This window comes from Castor canadensis, chromosome 2, assembly GCF_047511655.1.
Source record: "Castor canadensis chromosome 2, mCasCan1.hap1v2, whole genome shotgun sequence".
NCBI classification, from domain to species: domain Eukaryota; kingdom Metazoa; phylum Chordata; class Mammalia; order Rodentia; family Castoridae; genus Castor; species Castor canadensis.
Genome location: NC_133387.1, coordinates 14,279,745 through 14,298,473, shown reverse-complemented (window position 1 = coordinate 14,298,473; position 18,729 = coordinate 14,279,745). Strand labels below are relative to the sequence as shown.

General features: G+C 38.3%; 1 protein-coding gene across 6 annotated transcripts in view; it reads left to right on the top strand.

Moving 5' to 3' along the window:
* Positions 1-18,729, top strand: part of Agk (acylglycerol kinase) — a 93,062-nt gene that overhangs the window by 63,115 nt on the left and 11,218 nt on the right. For all 6 annotated transcript variants that reach the window (XM_074061814.1, XM_020183572.2, XM_074061827.1 and 3 more), the window contains 4 exons: positions 2,414-2,493; positions 11,434-11,491; positions 16,154-16,301; positions 16,728-16,825. In XM_074061814.1, coding sequence (XP_073917915.1) covers positions 2,414-2,493; positions 11,434-11,491; positions 16,154-16,301; positions 16,728-16,825 — 384 coding nt within the window. The remainder of the gene's footprint in view (positions 1-2,413; positions 2,494-11,433; positions 11,492-16,153; positions 16,302-16,727; positions 16,826-18,729) is intronic.

The following is an 18,729-nucleotide window of genomic DNA, read 5'->3' as shown; positions in this document are numbered from 1 at the left end:
TAACACACCTGACCCCAACTTTCTGCATGTCTGTCTTCTATTGTTTGTCTTTTCTGCATCTCCAGTTGCCCCCAGTTAGGTCAGGGAGAACTAGGAGCGAGAGAAAGCTTGCTACATTTGCATATATGTCTATATATCCCCCTACTGTACTTTGAGCTTTTTTGCTCCTGGCACAAGGCTATGCTCAAGAGTGGAGGTTCAGTAAATACCTCCTGGGTAAGTAAATGAAAACATCTCTGTGTTCTGACAATTGAGAAGTAAGAAAAGAGATGCTTTTGATTCACTTACCTGATTTACAGGATAATTCTGTCACTCAATTTTATGATTAACAATAGTTATTATTATTTATATTTAAAATAAGTTTTATTTATTGGCTTGCCACTCACCATGAGAGGAGGTGAGGATACAGAGGTAATAATCCTTTATACCTTGTAGGAAATTACGTGGAGAAGTTTGAATATCAAGCAAAATATGATCCTGTTTTCACAGGTGGAAGCCAGTGTTCAGGAGATAAGTAATACAGTGTTATGCCTAACATCACCTAGGTGTCGTGAGGATTTTTACTTCAAACAATTATTCTAAGTTACTATTCTACTTTATGAATCTTTAGTGATCAACATACAGAATTCTTACATAATAATGTGGTCTTCACGTCATTGCTTGCTATATCCCAAATGTTGGCATCAACCTTGACTCTCCATTGGCAGGTGTCAGAAATCATCCGGAATCCACATTTCTTCAGGTGTTTTTTTTTTTTTTTTTTGGCAGTACGGGGGTTTGAACACAGGGCTTCATCATGCTTGATGACAGGCGCTCTACCACTTGAGCCACTCCATCTACCACTTGAGTCCACATTTCTTTTTGATGCTTTTGTTCCCACCACAGTCCTGAGCACCTTCCTTTTTTGTCTGGATTATTGCAGGTGCTCTAACTACTGTCTCCTCCTGCCCTTGCCTTCCTGTGGTCTGTTTTCCACAGACCAGTGTGCAGTCACAGGTTAGGGCACACTAACCTAAACCCTTCAGTGACAGGTCCAAATAGTCTGGTCCCTGTCATCTTCCTGGCTTTATCTGGATTGATCATGTTTTTCAGGTTTCTTCAAATGTCCTTGGACCTGTAGCATCTTCTTTCATCTCCTATCACTTAGCATTCACCCCTCCCCTGAAATCTCTAGAATATCTGTTTTTTCATTCTACTTTCTCCTTTTTATACTGTGTTTAGCCCCTCTACTGTTGATTCATAGAAGGATTAGAGGCAAATCTTTTAACTTAGCATTGGTTGCTGATGCCCTAGTGCCAATTCTCTTAATGGTTCATATGTGAGTTGTTTGGATACCTCCCAAAGATGTGGTTTTCTGAGGTTGGAGAACTGTTCTAGCTTCATTTCTTTTACCTTCCTCCCTCAGCTCCCAGACTTGGTTCCCTCCACAGCCTCTTACTACTTGGGTACTATAGCCCCTAGCCTAGTTTCTTTGATGAGGTACTATCAAGATGACTCAAAGCCTTGTGGGCTTCCACAGTGTCCACTTGATACTGCTGAGACTTACATGTTCTTCCTGTGCAGCCAGTGAGTTGCCTCACCATCACATCTTTGCTGTGCCACCTCTCTCTCTAGTTTTCTTTTCTATTTCTTTTCTGGTACAGAGAGTAGAAAATCTGCTGCATGAGCACATACACAAAAAAGAAAGGAGAGACCAGTAGGCTTCTCCTTACTTGTGTGTGGTTCTCCTAGAAATCCCTTTCTTGGTTTTGGCATATTAGGAATGAGAATGCAAGTAAGAATGAGGAGCCTTCAGTTGCCTAAACAGAAGATGAAGTATGTTTTCTCCAGGCTGATAACTTCCTGTATCAAGAATTCTTCCCCAGGTTTAGCTTATACTGGTCATGGTAGATGATGGTGTCGGGGAAACTGAGTTGGTTCTTCTGCCTCTTAGCAAACTGTGATGTGTGTCCAGCATTTGGCAGATATCTTTAGAAAGTGGGGGTTCCTGGTGTCTATCAGTTTCCAGCTCTTAGGAGCTAGCTGTTCTGAATTGCAACTAATATATTCCCTTGCCAGCAAATTCATGAGATTTAATATATAAATGTACTTTCAGTTTGGAGGTATTGCGCAAGTGGTAGAGTGCCTGGCTAGCAAGCACGAAGCCTCTGAGTTCGAATCCCAGTACCACCAAGAACACAAAACAAAACAAAAAAACCCATTTAGACTAAAAATTACTTTCATTTTACAGTATGGGTTATCCAAGTACTCTTACAGCATGCTTGTGGATTTAACCTCTTTAATATTTGAACATACTTTTTAGAATTTTGGTTTGGTGTAAAATAGGCCATGAACATTTGCTAGATACTTGTGCATGTAGAGAGTGCTAAGTTACTGTATTTATGAAGCTAAATCAAATGTATTTAACTTCCAGGGTGAAAAGGAACAACCTGTGTTTGCAATGACTGGCCTTCGATGGGGATCCTTCAGAGATGCTGGCGTCAAAGTTAGCAAGTAAAGCATTGCTATGTTGATGTGTGATGATTTTAAAAAGTCTTATTCTGTCCTTACTTTTGGGCTTTTAATACACAGTGGTGTGGGAATCTGGTGGAGCTCAAGGTTGAATTGGGTCCGAATAATTAGGTAGGGAGAGGTTTGCATCCTATTTATAGAAAGGTTGAGGAAAGTTCCAGTTTCCTTGATACTAGGTTGGTGGTATTAAAGAGAGGGGTATACCTCTGTTTTTATGTATAATATTTTAGTGTAGTTTAGTCTCAAGCTAGACTGAAGGGAAAACTAGATCGCCTGTCATCTGGCAGTATGCTTAGCTGGGTACCAAGTGAAAGGTGCTGCCTCGTCTTCAGTCTTTTGGGCCTTTACATTCCCAGTTGGTTGGAAGACTTTACTGAGGGGTGCTCTTTGAAGGTCATATAGATTGAGAGAGCACAGGCTGCCCATCTTAGAGAAGAAAGAAAGGTTGATGGACACCTGGCTAAGCTGTGAGATGGAAGGACTGGCCTATAGAGTTGCTGATTAGAGGGCTGCTCCTGACTTTCAGGGGAATAGACTTATTTTTGGAGAATTCATTGTATTTTTATTTTTTATTTTTTTATTATTCATATGTGCATACAATGCTTGGGTCATTTCTCCCCCCTGCCCCCACCCCCTCCCTTACCACCCACTCCGCCCCCTCCCTCTCCCCCCAACCCCCTCAATACCCAGCAGAAACTATTTTGCCCTTATCTCTAATTTTGTTGTAGAGAGAGTATAAGCAATAATAGGAAGGAACAAGGGGTTTTGCTAGTTGAGATAAGGATAGCTATACAGGGAGTTGACTCACATTAATTTCCTGTGCATGTGTGTTACCTTCTAGGTTAATTCTTTTTGATCTAACCTTTTCTCTAGTTCCTGGTCTCCTTCTCCTGTTGGCCTCAGTTGCTTTTAAGGTATCTGCTTTAGTTTCTCTGCGTTGAGGGCAACAAATGCTAGCTGATTTTTTACGTGTCTTACCTATCCTCCCTTGTGTGCACTCGCTTTTATCTTGTGATCAAAGTCCAATCCCCTTGTTGTGTTTGCCCTTGATCTAATGTCCACATATGAGGGAGAACATACGATTTTTGGTCTTTTGGGCCAGGCTAACCTCACTCAGAATGATGTTCTCCAATTCCATCAATTTACCAGCGAATGATAACATTTCATTCTTCTTCATGGCTACATAAAATTGCATTGTGTATAGATACCATATTTTCTTGATCCATTTGTCAGTAGTGGGGCATCTTGGCTGTTTCCATAACTTGGCTATTGTGAATAGTGCCGCAATAAACATGGGTGTGCAGGTGCCTCTGGAGTAACCTGTGTCACAGTCTTTTGGGTATATCCCCAAGAGTGGTATTACTCGATCAAATGGTAGATTGATGTCTAGCTTTTTAAGTAGCCTCCAAATTTTTTTCCAGAGTAGTTGTACTAGTTTACATTCCCACCAACAGTGTAAGAGGGTTCCTTTTTCCCTGCATCCTCGCCAACACCTGTTGTTGGTGGTGTTGCTGATGATGGCTATTCTAACAGGGGTGAGGTGGAATCTTAGCGTGGTTTTAATTTGCATTTCCTTTATTGCTAGAGATGGTGAGCATTTTTTCATGTGTTTTTTGGCCATTTGAATTTCTTCTTTTGAGAAAGTTCTGTTTAGTTCACTTGCCCATTTCTTTATTGGTTCATTAGTTTTGGGAGAATTTAGTTTTTTAAGTTCCCTATATATTCTGGTTATCAGTCCTTTGTCTGATGTATAGTTGGCAAATATTTTCTCCCGCTCTGTGGGTGTTCTCTTCAGTTTAGAGACCATTTCTTTTGATGAACAGAAGCTTTTTAGTTTTATGAGGTCCCATTTATCTATGCTTTCTCTTAGTTGCTGTGCTGCTGGGGTTTCGTTGAGAAAGTTCTTACCTATAGCTACTAACTCCAGAGTATTTCCTACTCTTTCCTGTATCAACTTTAGAGTTTGTGGTCTGATATTAAGATCCTTGATCCATTTTGAGATAATCTTGGTATAGGGTGATATACATGGGTCTAGTTTCAGTTTTTTGCAGACTGCTAACCAGTTTTCCCAGCAGTTTTTGTTGAAGAGGCTGCTATTTCTCCATTGTATATTTTTAGCTCCTTTGTCAAAGACAAGTTGGTTATAGTTGTGTGGCTTCATATCTGGGTCCTCTATTCTGTTCCACTGGTCTTCATGCCTGTTTTTGTGCCAGTACCATGCTGTTTTTATCGTTATTGCTTTGTAATATAGTTTGAAGTCGGGTATCGTGATACCTCCAGCATTGTTCTTTTGACTTGAGTATTGCCTTGGCTATTCGTGGCCTCTTGTGTTTCCATATAAATTTCACGGTAGATTTTTCAATCTCTTTAATGAATGTCATTGGAATTTTGATGGGAATTGCATTAAACATGTAGATTACTTTTGGGAGTATCAACATTTTTACTATGTTGATTCTACCAATCCATGAGCATGGGAGATCTCTCCACTCTCTATAGTCTTCCTCAATCTCTTTCTTCAGAAGTTTATAGTTTTCCTTGTGGAGGTCATTCACATCTTTTGTTAAGTTTACACCTAGGTATTTGATTTTTTTTTGAGGCTATTGTAAATGGAATTGTTTTCATGCATTCTTTTTCTGTTTGCTCATTGTTAGTGTATAGAAATGCTAATGATTTTTCTATGTTGATTTTATATCCTGCTACCTTGCTATAGCTATTGATGATGTCTAGAAGCTTCTGAGTAGAGTTTTTTGGGTCTTTAAGGTATAGAGAATCATGTCTGCAAATAGGGATATTTTGACAGTTTCTTTACCTATTTGTATTCCTTTTATTCCTTCTTCTTGCCTAATTGCTCTGGCTAGGATTTCCAGTACTATGTTGAATAGGAGTGGAGATAGTGGGCATCCTTGTCTCCTTCCTGATTTTAGAGGGAATGGTTTCAGTTTTTCACTGTTAAGTATAATGCTGGCTGTGGGTTTGTCATATATAGCTTTTATAATGTTGAAGTACTTTCCTTCTATTCCTAGTTTTCTTAGAGCTTTTATCATGAAATGATGTTGGATCTTATCAAAGGCTTTTTCTGCATCCATTGAGATGATCAAGTGTTTTTTGTCTTTGCTTCTGTTAATGTGGTTTATTACGTTTATTGATTTTCATATGTTGAACCACCCCTGCATCCCTGGGATGAAGCCTACTTGGTCATGGTGAATAATCTTTTTGATGTGTTGTTGAATTCGGTTTGCCATTATTTTGTTGAGGATTTTTGCATCAATGTTCATTGAGGAGATTGGCCTATAGTTCTCCTTTTTGGAGGTGTCTTTGCCTGGTTTTGGGATAAGTGTAATACTGGCTTCATAAAATGTGTTAGGCAGTTTTCCTTCCCTTTCTATTTCATGGAACAGTTTAAGGAGGGTTGGTATCAGTTCTTCTTTAAAGGTCTGATAGAATTCAGCAGAGAATCCATCAGGTCCTGGACTTTTCTTTTTGGCGAGACTCTTGATTGCTGCTTCAATTTCATTTTGTGTTATAGATCTATTCAGGTGATTAATTTCCTCTTGGTTCAGTTTTGGATTATCATATGTATCTAGAAATCTGTCCATTTCTTTAAGAGTTTCAAATTTATTTGAATATAGGTTCTCAAAGTAGTCTCTGATGATTTCTTGGACTTCCATGGTGTTTGTTGTATCTCCCCTTTTGCATTCCTGATTCTACTAATTTGGGTTTTTTCTCTCCTCATTTTAGTCAGGTTTGCCAGGGGTCTGTCGATCTTGTTTATTTTTTCAAAGAACCAACCTTTTGTTTCATTAATTCTTTGTATGGTTTTTTTGGTTTCTAGTTTGTTGATTTCAGCCTTTATTTTTATTATTTCTCTCCTTCTGTTTGTTTTGGGATTTGCTTGTTCTTGTTTTTTTAGGAGTTTGAAATGTATCATTAGGTCCTTGATTTGGGATCTTTCAGTCTTTTTAATATATGCACTCATGGCTATAAACTTTCCTCTGAAGACTGTCTTTGCTGTGTCCTATAGGTTCTGGTAGGTTGTGTTTTCATTTTCATTGACTTCCAGGAACTTTTTAATTTCCTCTTTTATTTCATCAATGACCCATTGTTCATTAAGCAATGAGTTATTCAGTTTCCAGCTGTTTGCATATTTTTTGTCTTTACTTTTGTTGTTGAGTTCTAGTTTTATGGCATTGTGATTAGATAGTATGCACAGTATAATTTCTGTTTTCTTATATTTGCTGAGGCATGCTTTGTGCCCTAGGATATGATCTATTTTGGAGAAGGTTCCATGGGCTGCTGAGAAGAATGTATATTGTGTAGAAGTTGGATGAAATGTTCTGTATACATCAAGTAGGTCCATTTGATCTATTGTATATTTTAGATCTTGGATTTCTTTATTGATTTTTTGTTTGGGTGACCTATCTATTGATGATAATGGGGTGTTAAAGTCTCCCACGACCACTGTGTTGGAGTTAATATATGCTTTTAGGTCTTTCAGGGTATGTTTGATGAAATTGAGTGCATTGACATTGGGTGCATATAGGTTGATAATTATTATTTCCTTTTGGTCTACTTCCCCTTTTATTAGTATGGAATGTCCTTCTTTATCTCGTTTGATCAATGTAGGTTTGAAGTCTACTTTGTCAGAGATAAGTATTGCTACTCCTGCCTGTTTTCAGGGGCCATTGGCTTGGTAAATCTTCTTCCAGCCTTTCATCCTAAACCTCTGCTTATTTCCGTCGGTGAGATGGGTCTCCTGTAAGCAACAAATTGTTGGATCTTCCTTTTTAATCCATTTCATCAAGCGGTGCCTTTTGATGCATGAATTAAGTCCATTAACATTAAGTGTTAGTACTGATAGGTATGTGGTGATTCCTGTCATTTAGTTGTCTTAGTTGTTTGAAGGTTTGATTGTATGTACCTAAGTCGAGGTTACTCTCTACTTTCTTGCTTTTTCTTTTCCTGTAGTTTAGTGCTGCCTGTCCTTTCATAGTTACGTTGGGTTTCACTTTCTGTGTGCAGAATCCCTTGAAGAATCTTTTGTAGTGATGGCTTTGTGATCACATATTGTTTTAGTTTCTGTTTATCATGGAAGACTTTTATTGCTCCATCTATTTTGAATGATAGTTTTGCTGGGTAGAGTATCCTGGGGTTGAAGTTATTTTCATTCAGTGCCCAGAAGATCTCACCCCAAGCTCTTCTTGCTTTTAATGTTTCTGTTGAGAAGTCTGCTGTGATTTTGATGGGTTTACCTTTGTATGTTATTTGTTTTTTCTCTCTTATAGCCTTCAATATTCTTTCCCTAGTTTCTGAACTTGTTGTTTTAATGATGATATGTCGTGGAGTAGTTCTATTTTGATCTGGTCTGTTTGGTGTTCTGGAGGCCTCTTGCATCTGTATGGGAATATCTTTCTCTAGATTTGGGAAGTTTTCTGTTATTATTTTGTTGAATATATTATGCATTCCCTTTGCTTGCACCTCTTCTCCTTCTTTGATGCCCATGATTCTTAAGTTTGGTCTTTTGATGGAGTTGGTTTGTTCTTGCATTTTCTTTTCACAGGTCTTGAGTTGTTTAATTAATAGTTCTTCGGTTTTTCCTTTAATTACCATTTCATCTTCGAGTTCTGAGATTCTGTCTTTTGTTTGTTCTATTCTACTGGATTGGCCTTCCGTTTTGTTTTGCAATTCTGTTTTGTTCTTTTTTCTGATGTTTTCCATATCCTGGGTCGTTTCCTCTTTAATGTTGTCTATTTTTGTCCTGAGTTCATTTATCTGTTTATTAATCGTGTTCTCTGTTTCACTTTGGTGTTTATGCGGTGCTTCTATGGTTTCCTTTATTTCTTCTTTTGCTTTTTCAAATTCTCTATTTTTGTTGTCTTGAAATTTCTTGAGTGTTTCCTGTACATTTTGGTTGACCATATCCAGTATTATCTCTATAAAATTCTCATTGAGTACCTGTAGTATGTCTTCTTTTAAATTATTCTTGTGGGCTTCATTGGGTTCTTTGGCATAGTTTATTTTCATTTTGTTGGAGTCTGGATCTGAGTATCTGTTTTCTTCATTTCCCTCTGGTTCCTGTACTAGTTTTTTTGCTGTGGGGAAACTGGTTTTCCTGTTTTTTATGTCTTCCCATCATTGCCCTTGGTGTTGTTATTGTCCCTGTACTATGTGCAATTAAGTATTTTCTGTCTTGTAATAATAGCACTAGTGATATTTAGAATGAAAGGGTGAGAGGGGATAGAAAGCAAAGAAGTTAATACACAGTGTTGTGGGAATCTTGTGGGGCTCAAGGTTGAATTTGTTCCGAATAATTAGGTAGGGAGAGGTTTGCATCCTATTTATAGAAAGGTTGAGGAAAGTTCCAGTTTTCTTGATACTAGGTTGGTGGTAGCTAAAGAGAAGGGTATACCTCTGTTTTTATGTATAATATTTTAGTGTAGTTTAGTCTCAAGCTAGACTGAAAGGAAAACTAGATCGCCTGTCATCTGGCAGTATGCTTAGCTGGGTACCAAGTGAAAGGTGCTGCCTCGTCTTCAGCCTTATGGAGCCTTTACAGTCCCAGTTGGTTGGAAGACTTTTCTGAGGGGTGTTCTTTGAAGGTCAAATGGATTGAGAGAGCACAGGCTGCCCCTCTTAGAGAAGGAAGAAAGGTGGATGGACACCTGGCTAAGCTGCGAGATGGAAGGACTGGCCTGTAGAGTTGCTGATTAGAGGGCTGCTCCTGACTTTCATGGGAATAGACTTATTTTTGGAGAATCCATTGTATGAAATGAAACTTTTGACTTGGAAAGAGGGTGTGTCATGTTCCATTTCATGCAGAGAGGTAGTGTAGGCAGTGGCTTCCTGAGGTGGGAGTAAAGGAGATACCACATGAGGTTCATTTCATTACTGATGGATGGTTTTCTACATCCTTTTTCTAAAGCTCAGGGCTTGTGGGTTTAGTATAGTTGGGCTGAATTATGATTAATCACATACACCGTTTTCTCATCAAGAAACCCCTCTTGCACTTCATAGGCCAGCCTGCCACACTTTCTTTTCAGAAATTTTTCATATGTTTCATTTAATTATTCCTGCTAATGAAATTCCAGACAGCAGAATGTCAGAAGAGAGACATTGCTGTATTATATTACAAATTACATTCTTAAATATTTTACATCCTTTTATTTGTAAGTATGCCATGATTATGTTGATTCCACAAATTACCTTGTGTTTGATCTATAATCTCATATTCCCATAGCTCACAAAGAAGAATTGCTTAGCTTTCTCTGAAAAAGTCTAGTGAGAACAAATTGCTTCCCCAAATGTGTTAACCAACAATTAAGCACAAGTACAGGTCACCTGTTTTAGGAATACCTTACATCCTTGTCCCATATTTTGATTTGTTTTTGAACAATGAATTTTAAAATTTGGTGGTGGTAATATAGAACTTTGGCTAGAATTGGTCACTGAGTTGCTTTTGGTGTGAGATAAGAAACAAAAGAGATATAAGAAATCATCCTCTGGCTGGCCATAGGAAGACTTCAAGCATAGTGTCAAAATTTACTATTGGTAAAGGGAAAGGAAACTGCTGACAATTTAGAAATAAACTGCCTGAATCAGGATGTTTTCAACTTGGCTAACTGGAAAAGAAGCAAACAATAAAGTAAGCTTGGAAAACAAACAAGCAAAAATCAGATGACCAAAGCCCTCATTAGTAGCATCAAAATATTAACCCCTAATAATAATTTAGAATTGTCCCACATTGTCCATTGTATTATTTGGATTATATCTAATCCTTATTCTGGTATTCCAAGCTCAATTTACCATGTCGTCAACCCTAGTTGTGTAGCTGTGCATCTCTATTTTTTAAAGCTTCCCCTCGTTTTCTGGCTGGTATTCTTACTGTTTCCCATACCTTTGCTCCTCTTCTTGCTAAGATGTTTTCTTTCTCTTTCATGTATCTGAACCCATCTCATGCCCTAAGGTACTTTCTAAGGTCCATACCTTTACTGTATTTTTGTGTCATTCATTTTACAAGTGTGGCTACTCCAATGATTTTAGGTCTTTACTTATGTTTTTGTCCTATCTTGATTCCCTTTACCAATAGTGATCAGTTATACCATGACATATGTAGTCATTTATTATTTTCTATTACATTTGGGGGCTTTAATTTCTCAATCATAAAGTCCCAAAGGTGGGAATTTTATACTGTATGTTTCTTCTGCATATTTTGTATTTCTTCCTCTATGCATATTGTAGGAGCAAAATAAATGCATATTAATCAGAATAAATAAGTTAAGATGGGGTTTTTGGTAAGACACAAGTTTTAGGAATCTACCTATGTCACTTTCTAAGTCCAATTAGTCATCTTCCTCTTTCCAGTAGACTTTATGAATTTAGCAATATGCATGTAGTAGATCCTCTTCACTCCCAGACTGAACACTTGCCATTTTAAAGCTGCAAAACATGAGGAATGTGAAAGTGTGCTGGTTTGCATATTTTAATTGTATGTGAGAGAGGACACAATGGGGTACAGGATCTTGTCCTGTAGCTTATAACAGATCTGACCATATACCATTTGTGTTATCTCAGTGTGGCTTCATCTTCCGCTCCTCATGGCTCTTTTGACTATATACTAAACTGTATTCTGTGGTGAAAGACCATTCTAGTGACCTTTGTGAATTTAGGGACTCAAGGAGTCTCTGTTATACTTCGAAGTTGCAAGAATCTTTCTATTATCTAATTACATACCTTGAGACATAGCATCAAAATGCAGATTAAAAATGTACTGTAATACTCTTTTATGTTTAGCCACAATCTTTAAGCTGCCAGAGCAGCCAATCATAGTAGAGGTGAAATTCTAATGTATTGTCTGTCATGAGTGATACTATCACCTGGTACTGTCTTTTAATGTTCTAATCAGATTTTTATTGTGATCTTTCTCAGGTACTGGTACCTTGGGCCTCTAAAAACCAAGGCAGCCCACTTTTTCAGCACTCTTCAGGTAAATGCAATTTACACTGTAAATGAATTACCCTCTATTGTTCCGTTGTTTCTTTGTCATGTGTATATTTCAGGTTTTTCTAAAATTCTTGCTACAAATGCATGTGACATGCTCCAACACTAAAGTGCGGTATGTTTGATTATATATAGTTACAGAGAGCATTCTTGTCTTGATATGCAATTACCCCTTCATCTGCATACGCATTTCCTCCATCACCAAACCCATATTTAATTTCTCTTTGATACTTCCCTTTGCTTTTCATTTATCACCTTTGCCAGACAAATCTTGAACCAGAATGACACATATCTTGATTACTTAGTTTTTTTTTTTATTGATTACTTGTATGTACGTCTATATTAGTATGTGCCAATGAATTAAAGATTTATATTGCAATATATATAATTGTACAGGCTTGTAAAAAAATATCAGTAGTTTTCAAACTATACTAGCTAAATAGTGGTTAATGTGTCATACAGTACAGATATAGAACATTTCCATCATTAGAGAAAGTTTTGTGAGGCTGCTATATACTATATGTTAAAAAATGTTAGGAGTGGGGGGACATAGCACAGTGGTAGAGCATTTGCTTAGCATAAGTAAAACCCTGTATTAAATTTCCAGCAATATACCCAAACCAAAACAAAACAGTAAAAAATATTGGCACAGAGAAAAGCTCAAGAATTTACATTAATGAAAATGCTAATAGAAAAGTCACTTTTAACTGTGAACCTTTATGCAAATTGAAGTTGTCTGTTCATAATTTGGCTGGCTAATCTGAAAAATGGTAGTAAGAAACTTGTTTCTCATGTTAACATTCAGAGTTATTGGTAATTCATGTCCATTATAAAACATAGCTCCCTTAACCTAGAAAAATTCCAATTGGTTTAAAAATTTAAGTATAAACATCTAAAAATCACTAAAGTACTAGTAGTAAATCTACATGATTTTAAAAGTCAACTTGGGAAGGCAAGGCCTTTCTATACCCAAGGCAGACTGAATCAGTAAGGTATATTCTTTTCAAGGGAATAATCTCATTGGTGAGGCACTAGGTGCAATGAGGAAGAAACAGAGTAGCTATATGTTTAAATGGCATACCAGAAACTGTAAACTGTATACACCATTTATTCAGCAAGCAATTACTGGTATTTGCCTGGGATACAAAACCAAGTAAGACAGGCTTTCTGGCCCCAAAAAGAATTTATGTCCTGGAGAGAAGTGAAAGTAAATTAGCAATTTGTCAAGTGGTAAGAGAGAAATGTGGAAGGCCTTGGCTGTGGAGCAGCCAAGGTAGGAGCAGAGAAAGCACTACCTAAGTCTGAGGGCCAGAAAGTCTTCCTAGGGGACATGTCACATATGCTAAACTTGGAAATATGTGTAGGACTAGATAAGGGGCATTTGAAGTAGAGAAATAAGCCATGTGAAGTTATTGTGGTGGACTGTGGTCATTGATTGTAATTGATATTGGATGGCCAAAAACAAAGCTGGAAGGTCAGGGAAGGGCAGGTTAAAGTAGGCATGAATGTGTGGCCTGACTTATCCTTAAGGCACTGAGTTTTAAGCAGAGGCATGACATAAACAGACCTATATTTTGGGAAAATTGTTTGGCAGCAGTGTGGACAAGAGATTGGACATTGGTAGCTAAAGGCAAGGAGAGCAGATAGAAGATTGTGAAACTAATCAAGTGATGGGAATAGAGTAAGTGTAGTCTAATGGTGAATAGTGAAAGTTGATAATGGCAGATAGTTCAAAGGTTATTGAGATAAAACCTTCAAAAGTTGGAAGAGTATTGGATTACCAGATGTGTGCTCTGAGGGACTACAGTTTGATAACTTAGTTTTCCATTAATGTTGATGATATTATAATAAGACCAGGTTTGTGAAAAAAAATGAAATTTTCAGTTTGGTATGTTTGCAAGAGTCACACACCTGTGAGAAATGCAAATGGAGATACAGTTGTGATTTATATCTGGAATTTGGCAAAGAGGTCTGGGCTGAAGAAATAGATTTAGATGTCATAAATGTGTGAGTGGCATTGAAACTATAGGTTTGATAGAGTTATAATTATCAACAGGTGTCCAGGAATAGCATTGAGGAATATAAATATTTAGAGAGCCAGTCTCAGAAATGATGGCAAAATGCTAAGAAAACATTTAGGAGAGAGTCCCAACATAGAAGTCAATAGAAGAGGAATTTCAAGAAAAAGGTGTGGATTTTAAGAACCAATAGCAAAGAGTCTAAATAAAAATGGGAAAATGTCAACTGAATTTGGTAGCCACCAAAGGTTTGGTTACCTCCAAAGGGATTGGGGGTGAGGCCATATTGAAGATAATTAGGAATAAATAGGAGGTAATAAAGTGGAGACAGCAAGTGTAGAACTCCTTCAAGAAACTTGACTTTGAAGAAAAGGAGATAGAAAAGGCAAAAATTGCAGAGAAATAGGAGGTCAATGGAATATTGGACTTTTAATTGGAAAAATATCCATGTCTTAATACCAGAAGCAAAAGATAAGGACAGTGAAAAGAAAGAGAACAAAAGTAGGATTGAGTTGGCAAAAATCCAGAAGTAGAAGGATATGGGTCCAGAGTACTGGATTATTCTTAGACAGAGGAAGGGCTGTCTGTTTCAGTGAGATAAGAGAGGATAGGTCCAGATGCTAGCAAAAATACAGAGAGTTAGGATGCTTTCACTGATGTACCTGATGTGCTTATTGAAGCAAGTGATCTTCTGAAGGTGAGGTGGGTGGCATGGAAGATTTGAAGATCAAAGCAAAAAGTACTAGGATTATCAAGTGTCATTAAGAACCTGACACCAAGAGAATTTGTGTCCTTTGTGTGTGTCTGTGTTTTTCTGTTTTAATACTCAGCAGGAGGGTGTTTTTTCCTTCTAATAATGTTGAGTCCTGGTGTTGGAGTACAGAAACCTGGTGACAGGATTGATCTAGAATTAGGGGTCATATTGTGAAAGGATGAAGACACAAAAGGGCCAAAAGTAAGGAAAAAACAATGTAATCAACTACTAATTTGGCATTGAGAAAAAAATGGAGTGGTCAGGGACAATAATTCTCAGTGTGATTGAACTCGGTGTGACTGTGGTCTTTAGAGGCCCCCAAATAATATTCCTGTCTTCTTCTTCTGAATCTGAACCAAGTTATAAAAATACGCAGGAACCAGGTTCTGGAGATAAATGCCAGCTTTCTAAATGTCAGCAGGAGTGAAGGACATAGCCTAGATATGTCGTTGCAGTCTGACTTCCTAATACTTCAGATTGAATTATCCACCCAAAATGGGCAGCTTCAGGGTAGAGACCACTATGAAAGCTTACCACATGAAGAAAAAGCAAACACATCTCGAGGGCAGCTGCTGACAGACAGGGAGCAAGGGCAGGCTGGGCCCTTGAATTGATGCCTCTGGACTGGGGAGGAGTAGGTAGCAGAGTGAGAGAAGCCAGAATTGTTACTGTTGTCTAATTTATCCCTCTTGAAAACAGAAAAGTAGTTCACTCTAACATACATTGGACACAAAAGAATCAACCAGAAGAATGTGGGTGTAATTAGAGAGTAGGATATCAAGTATATTATTCAGACGTTTGTAACACTGTGACCAAATACTGGAGAAAAGCAACTTGAAAGGTTTCTCTTCAATTTCAGAGGTGTCAGTCCAATAAGGTGGGGATAACTTGGCAGAACAGAGCGGTTCACACAATGGCAGCCAGGAAGCAGAGAAAAAAAGGGAATTATAGGAATGGGTCAGGGCAAGATATAGCCCCCAGGACATACCCTCAGTGACCTCCTTCCTCCAGCTAAGCCCACCTCCCACCTTTCTCCCCCTCCAATGATGCCATCACAGTAGGAATCCATCAAAGGATTAATCCATAAATTAGGCCAAAATCCTCATGATCTAATAATCTCTAGAAACACCCTTAAGACAGATCCAGAGATGCACTTTACTAACCTCCTCAGTGTTTCTCAAACCAATTGAGTTGGCAACTAAGATTATCACATCAGAGCTTTATATATTCAAGATGGAACAGTTACCCGTATCAATAAGAGCCAGGATGTGCTATATGGAAATAGTGGCTCTGGTAAATTAGAGGTGATTTCATGACCTGGAAGTCTAGAGTGTGATTTGAATTTTTCCTGTGGATGGACCCAGGATTCCACTGGACTTGGGTGCTAGAAAGTAGATTAAAAAAAAAAAAAATCTAGTAAGAATGATGAACTTTGAAGCAGAAGCAAAAGACCCTAAGCTGGATTTGGGTTGCAAGGCTAGGCCAAACATTTTAGGCGTCTATGTGGAGTATGATTCCAGAAGTGAAGTAGGATTTCATCAGTTTCATTTTGTGTCACCTTCTGTAAATTAAGGATGAGTTTATTATGGAATGATTCCATGCCCCACTCATGGATATTTTTGTTTGTTTTACACAAGTATAAACAGTGGTTGTCCACTTTGTGTTTCTCTCTGCCGTATGTTAAGGAGAAAAATGTAGACAGAGAGGAAAAGAAAGCTTAAGGATTCTACATTCCAAATTAGAGGAAATTCTGTCCAGTGAAGAGATGCTAGCTTGCTAGTAGGAATAGCTAGAATACCAACCTTTGCAGAGAGAGACTCCCAGAATTAGGAATTTTGAGTGCATAACAAAAGTTTTTTCCTCTCCCCATTAACAGGAGTGGCCTCAGATTCATCAAGCCTCCATCTCCTACGTAGGACCTACAGAGAGACCTCCCAGTGAGCCAGAAGAGACCCCTTCCCGGCCTTCTCTGTACAGGAGAGTGTTGCGCAGGCTCGCCTCATACTGGGCACAGCCACAGGACGGTGAGGAACATGGTTACTGCAGATTGGAAAGCCCTGCTTGGTTTAGAAGTATCCTCAATTAACCCCCAAAATCAGTTTTAAAAATGTAACTAGGGCAGGAGAAGCCATTCTAAGATCACTGGATTCAGCCTTCTGGGTCCTACCAAAGCAAGGCCCAGTGATCTGTGAATCAGCACAGCAGTCTCTGTGCCCCTTTTGTCTGTCATTGGCATTTATGTTTTGTGACTGCTTTCAGTAGGGGTGTTTTTGGCTTAGAGTGTTTTGCCATTTTGAGCCTGGCACTTCATACCTGTAAAGGATGAAGTAAAGCTAAGGTAGAGATTTGGCAGAAGGACTTGGGAAGCTGAGTTGAGCCACTGGCAGCTCAGTGGTGGTGGGTGACATATCAGTAGAAGAAACTCACCCTTGTCTGATGGATTCCTATAGCCCTCTCCCAAGAGATGAGCCCAGAGGACTGGAAGGACGTACAGCTATCCACCATTGAGCTGTCCATCACAACCCGGAACAGCCAGCTTGACCTGATGGTAAGTGTTTTCATTATTTAGAAAAGCATTTGGTATATGGAAAAAGTGACAAAGTTGTATGATTTTCTGACATTAACTCACTGGGTTTTTTTGTTTTTGGTGATAGTGGGGTTTTAACTCAGGGCTTCACTCTTGCTAGGCAGGTGTTCTGCCACTTGAATCATACCCCCAGCCCTTTTCCTTTAGTTATTTTTCATGTAGGATCTCATGCCTTTTTTATTTTTCGCACATGCTAGCCTGAACTGTGATCCTCCCACTTATGTATCCCATGTAGCTGGGATGACAGGCATGTGCCACCAGCTTTTTGTTGTTGAGATGAGGTCTTACTAACTTTTTGCCCTGGGTGGCCTCAAACCATGATCTCTGCCTCCCAGGTTTCTGGGATTACAGTATGAGCCACTGCACTTGGCTGAACTCAGTATTTTTATTTTTGCTCTGTGGGCACAGAAGAAAGGATTAGGAAAAAGAGGATATGGTGTACCTGCAAGGAACAGTATCAATGAGAAGCAGCAGCAGAGTGCAGTGATAGCATAGAAGCTTATAGGGCTCTGAGCAAATGTTCTGGCTATGGCTTAGTTGGCCTGCAGAGGGCTTAGGACACAAGGCCTTTCAAAATGAAAATCTATATAGTATCTCTTTTATCACTTGAGTAAAAAAATGTGGAGCTTGAGTAAATACCCATTCTTTTTGTGACTGTATTAAATACGTGGCTAGTAGCTACCACATGAGAAAGCACAGATGTAAAATCTCTTCATCAGTGCAGAAAATTCTGTTGGATAGTGCTGCCATAGACCATGTATTCAAATAAATGGTAAAATAAAGTGCGGGTTGGCAGCTGCTTTTGTATGGCCTACAGGAGAAGAACTGATTTTCTAATTTTAAATGATGGAAAGAAAGCCAAAAGAATGATACTTTGCAGTCGGGCTCCAGTGGCTCATGCATGTAATATTGGTTACTGGAGAGGCACAGATCAGGAGGATCGCAGTTTGAGGTCAGCCTGAGCAAATAGTTCATGAGACCCTATCTTGAAAATATCTAACACAAACAAGAGGTTGGAGGAGTGGCTCAAGTGGTAGAGTGCTTGCCTAGCAAGCAGAGGCTGTGAGTTCAAACCCCAGTACTACAAAAAAAACCAAAACAAAACCACAAAGATACTTTGTGATGCATTAAAAAAGTGAGTCATATTTCAATATCCATAAATAAAGTTTTATTGGAATACAGCCATGTTTATTCATACATATATTGTCCATGGCGCTGCCCTGGAGCTGCAGAGGTGGGGCTGGGTAGTTGTGACATACTGTGTTGCCCAAAAGCTTAAAACATTTACTATCTGGCTGTTTTCAGAAAAAGTTTACTGACTCTGGCATAGAGAAAACTTTAGTAGTTTATATTGACAAAAATGCTAATAGAAGTCATTCCTAAAAAAGCTGATTACTATATTCAGCTTTTATGCAAATCAAATATGTTCTCTGTTGTCCTGGCCAGTCAGAAAATTGGCCCATGTAGTAGGACTGTAATGAGAAATTGATTTCAGTTTTAATATTTAGAGTATTGAGTTATTTTCTAATTATGAAAGTAATACGTATCTATTGCAAAACATTTGGCAGACATAGCTCCCTTCACCTTCTAAAATAATTCCAGTTGAATTAGAGAACTAAGTTTGAAATAATAAAGCTACTGAAGTACCAGAGTAAAATCTAAGTGATGATCAATATAAACTTGAGAGGACACAGTCTTTCAAACATGATATATAAGGCAACAATTGACACATTCATCAGCTTATTTAAGAAGATGCTATAAATTTTTAATGACGAATTGGGAAAAATATTAGGATGTGATAGGGTAGTACAAATCAATAAGAAATAAAGAATAAAATTTAAAGAATGGACAAAGGGTAAAAATAG